Source organism: Callorhinus ursinus, unplaced genomic scaffold (genome assembly GCF_003265705.2).
Source record: "Callorhinus ursinus isolate GAN/ISIS: 27379988/994484 unplaced genomic scaffold, GSC_fseal_2.0 scaffold4136, whole genome shotgun sequence".
NCBI classification, from domain to species: domain Eukaryota; kingdom Metazoa; phylum Chordata; class Mammalia; order Carnivora; family Otariidae; genus Callorhinus; species Callorhinus ursinus.
In genome coordinates, this window is record NW_027401190.1 from 1 (window position 1) to 4,482 (window position 4,482).

A 4,482-nucleotide genomic window follows, 5' to 3' on the forward strand; every position below is an offset into this window, starting at 1 on the left:
GGTCTTGATGTCTGTCTGGAGGCAGAAGAAACTCTGGGGGAAGCTTCCTCCGGGACCCACCCCATTGCCCTTCATCGGAAACTACCTGCAGCTGAATACACAACAGATGTACAACTCTCTCATGAAGGTGTCAGGACATGGGATGGGTGGAATGGGGGTGGGGCTGGAAGCCTGCCTAAATGAGCTGGGACTTGGTGGCAGGGGATGGGCAAGGTTGGACCAGAGTCTTAAGAAAGTGGAAATTTGCAGGTTGGCCAGCAGGGTCCTAGACAAGAAAGAGGCGATTTGGGGATGTCCAGCCCCTTGAGTGTCAGAACCTGGAGGAGATGCACGCAGTAGGTGAGGGCTGGGCACAGGGCCAGTTCCCAGTGCGGGCAGCAGCCTCTACGCACTCCCACCTCCATCAGATCAGCGAGCGATATGGCCCGGTCTTCACGGTCCACCTGGGGCCCCGGCGCATCGTGGTGCTGTGTGGACACGAGGCGGTGAAGGAGGCTCTGGTGGACCAGGCTGAGGAGTTCAGCGGGCGAGGCGAGCAGGCCACCTTCGACTCTCTCTTCAAAGGCTATGGTGAGGTGCTCCGGGTGGGAGCGTGTGGTCAGGCACACTTGGCCTCAGTTTCCCCACTGTTCTTCTCCTGACTCACTCACCCAGAGCTGTGGCCGAGTTCTACCCCTGCTTCCCTCTGTGCTTATCCCTGGTTATCGTGGCCTCTCCTTGCTCTTCTCTAGCTTGACTCAGGGTGTCTGAGTCTCTATTCCCCCTGCTTCTCGGCCCACCTCTCTGTTCTCTCTCACGGACGGATGCCTCTCCTTTCCCTGGGTCTGGGAGCAGTTCTTTGGGATTTCTGCCTTGGAGCCCCGGTCTGCAATCCCCGTGTCCTTGCCCCTTACTCCTTCTCAGCTTCTGAGCTTCCCCGTGCTTCTGCCTCCCTCTGTCTGTCTTTTCCTCCTCTGTGTGAGAATCTCACCTTATTTCTGCTTCACACCCCATGCCTTCAGCTCTGGAAACATCTTCTCCTCTCTCCAGACCCTCTCTGTTGTCTTTCCGTATTTTCCTCTTTCTCCAGCTCAGCGTTAGGATCCTCCATGATTTTTATTGCCACTTCCCAGGTCTCCACGGAGGTCAGGCTCCTCCTTCCTCCCTCTCTCCCTCTGCTTATGTGTCTCCGCATGTAGCTTGGTTTCTCTGGGCATCTGACTTGCCTGTCTCCCTCTGATTCTTTTCTTCCAAGCCGGTCTCTATCTCTTTCAGTATTTCTCTGACCCTGAGTTGTATTTCTCCCCGTCTCCCTCACCCCCCAACCCATCCTCCCACTCCGGGATGCGCTCACCTCTGCCCACCTCTGTCCCCGCCCCTCCCCGCCTCACCACACCCCCACGCTCCCTCCCCAGGCGTGGCATTCAGCAACGGGGAGCGAGCCAAGCAGCTCCGGCGCTTCTCCATCACCACACTGCGGGACTTTGGAGTGGGCAAGCGCGGCATTGAGGAGCGCATCCAGGAGGAGGCGGGCTTCCTCATCGAGGCCCTCCGGGGCACACGCGGTGAGCGGCGGGGGAGGGGGTCGGGAGTGAGCAAGAAGGAAGGGTACACCCACACGGACGCACCCTTTCTCCACTGGGAAGGGGACTGGCTTGGGGGAAGGCATCAGGGCTCCAGGCTCTGGGGTCTTGTGCTGGACGTTTGGCTCCTCACTCCAGTGCCCTCCTCCAATACTCAGGCTGCCATCAGACCGCCCAGTTGACGCTCCCCCAAATCCATGTCTCCTCCCCAACTCATCCCATTCCCCAGGTGCCTTCATCGATCCCACCTTCTTCCTGAGCCGAACAGTGTCCAACGTCATCAGCTCCATTGTCTTTGGGGACCGCTTTGACTATGAGGACGAAGAGTTCCTGTCACTGCTGCGTATGATGCTGGGAAGCTTCCAGTTCACAGCTACCTCTATGGGGCAGGTAAGCTGTCCCAGTCTGGCTCTACAACACCCCTACCACAACCCACCAATTGCTTTCCCCCATGGAAACGGGTGCCCCAAACTGCCATCCTCCTCCAGACCCGGTTCCATCAAAGCCACTCTTGTGACAATGCAATGGTTACACCAGAACACCCACTTTCCAAGGACACCTGGATATCTCAACAGATGCTGCCCCCAACCAAAAAACCAGAAACCAAACCAAACAAACAATGAACAGAGCCTGCAGGCAAGGTACATGTTATTGGCCCAGCCATGCCGCCTGGGGATGTGTTCCCATCCCAACTTACCTACCGGTCCCTATTACGATAGTCCATCTCTTAATACCTTAACACCTGAACAAGTGACCACCTCAGCCCACCTCCTGAATACCTGAACACCTGGCGCTATATAACCCAGCCTGCCAAGTCACTTGGTAATTGCACAGGTGTCCCAAACCACCTAGAGAAGTGCCCCTATAGAGCCCGCCGAAACACCTGAACATCTGGACAGGTGACCCAACCAAGAAGACCCCTACACATGTAAACACCTGGCTAGACGTTTCCCCAAACACCCAAATCGTGTCCCCCAACCCAGCTGACTCACTTACAGAAGTGCCCCCCATCAGCCCCTGTGAACATCTGAAACACATGAACAGGTATCTCCCCCTCCTCAACACTTGCATACCTGTCCCACTTTCACACCTCAACCTCACCTCATACAGAAGCCACCATTCTATATCCCTGAAATATCTGGGTACTTGTCTCCAACTGAGCCTACTCCACACCTAGAGATCTAAACAGGTGATCCACCATATCGGTCAGAAAAAATAGGTCAACACCTGAACATGAGTCTCCCAATTCAACCACATCTGAATATCTGAACCCCCAGATGTGTTCTCCAATCCAGCCTCACCCCAATACCTGAAACCTGGATATGTGTCCCAACCCATCTCACCGACATTCTGGGAAAGAGGCCCTCACACTCACGTGAAACTTAGCTATCTCCTCCCATCATGCTCCGTATAAATCCTAAACACCTGCACAGGTGCCTTTAACCCACTGCCTTCCTTGCCCTGAGAAAGGTCCCGCTCCCAGCAGGACCTGCCAGTGAACAACTATCCTTCCCTTTCTTGTCTCCCCATCCTCAGCTCTATGAGATGTTTCCCTCAGTGACGAAGCACCTGCCAGGGCCACAGCAACAGGCATTGAAGGAGCTACAGGGTCTGGAGGAATTCATAGCCAAGAAGGTGGATCAGAACCAACGCACCCTGGACCCCAACTCCCCGAGGGACTTCATCGACTCCTTCCTCATCCGCATGCAGGAGGTACAGCCCAGCAGCCAGGGCGGACAGCAGCAAAGCCACGCTGAGGGAAACCAGGCTCGGATGGGGAGAGCAGAGGCCCCTTCAAATCATCGCCCTCATAACATCCTCACAATCTCAACAATAGTAACTGTGGCTGCTCCATCCACCAGCACTTGTCCATGGGCAGGACCTGTGTGCAAGCCATCAAGCAACACTTCCATAGCATGCACTCGCTCTCTGTATCCCTCTCCTCAATATTCCTACCTTAAAAGAGTGAACAGCAGGGCTGATGAGTAAAGGACAGGTAGGCAGCCAGGTAAAGAGTGTGGGAAGGGCATTTTGGGCAGAGCCAGCAGCCTGAACAAAACCCTGGCAGAAGTAGGGTCTCTCTTCCCACCTCTGGTCTGGACCTAAGAGAGGTGGGTCCAAATGGAAAGACCCCAGAAGGGCTCTGAGAGCCCTGAGGGGGAGTGGGCCTGGCCTGAAGGCCTCTCTCCCTTCAGGAGCAGAACAACCCCAACACGGAGTTCCACATGAAGAACCTGGTGCTGACCACACTGACCCTCTTCTCTGCGGGCACTGAGACGGTCAGCACAACCCTGCGGTACGGCTTCCTGCTGCTCATGAAGCACCCAGAGGTGGAGGGTAAGACTGTGAGGGCGGGGCGGTGAAGTGGTGGCCACAGACCCTTACACTTCCTCTGAGCACACTGCAATGTGCCCACATTTCCCAGATGTCTGGAACCTCAGACATACCCTGTTATCCAGATGCTAGCTGATATTCTGCTGATAAGCACCAGCTGAGTTGCACTGGCTGTTAAAATCCTGAAATATCTGAACCGATGGGTAAATAGCTCCTGTGCTGAGTCAAACAGCTCCCGTGTTGAGAGCAGGTGAATAGGACGCTGCACCAATCATGCTTATGGTCAAGGTCTGTTTTGAATCATCTACGTCCATATCACACATGGATGTACACATTTGGACTATCATCTCCACCCTGAGACTGCTAGGTACCTAAACACTTTCCCCCTCCTCCCACAGCCAAGGTCCATGAGGAGATTGACCGGGTGGTTGGCACGAACCGTCAGCCCAAGTTTGAGGACAAGGCCAAGATGCCCTACACAGAGGCGGTGATCCACGAGATCCAAAGATTTGGAGAGATGATCCCCATGGTCGAGGCCTGCAGAGTCACCAAGGACACCAAGTTTCGAGAGTTCCTCCTCCCCAAG

The 4,482-nt window shown here is 55.2% G+C and overlaps 1 protein-coding gene across 1 annotated transcript; it reads left to right on the top strand.

Annotated features, from left to right (window-relative positions):
- Nucleotides 1-6: 6 nt before the first annotated feature.
- LOC112817891 (cytochrome P450 2A13) lies at nucleotides 7-4,476 on the top strand (the record flags this gene model as incomplete). Its single annotated transcript, XM_025865214.2, has 7 exons — nucleotides 7-127; nucleotides 408-570; nucleotides 1,395-1,544; nucleotides 1,792-1,952; nucleotides 3,099-3,275; nucleotides 3,758-3,899; nucleotides 4,295-4,476. Coding segments are annotated over exons 1-7 (1,095 nt in total), but the record flags the coding sequence as incomplete, so codon positions are not given.
- Between the last annotated feature and the right edge of the window lie 6 nt (nucleotides 4,477-4,482).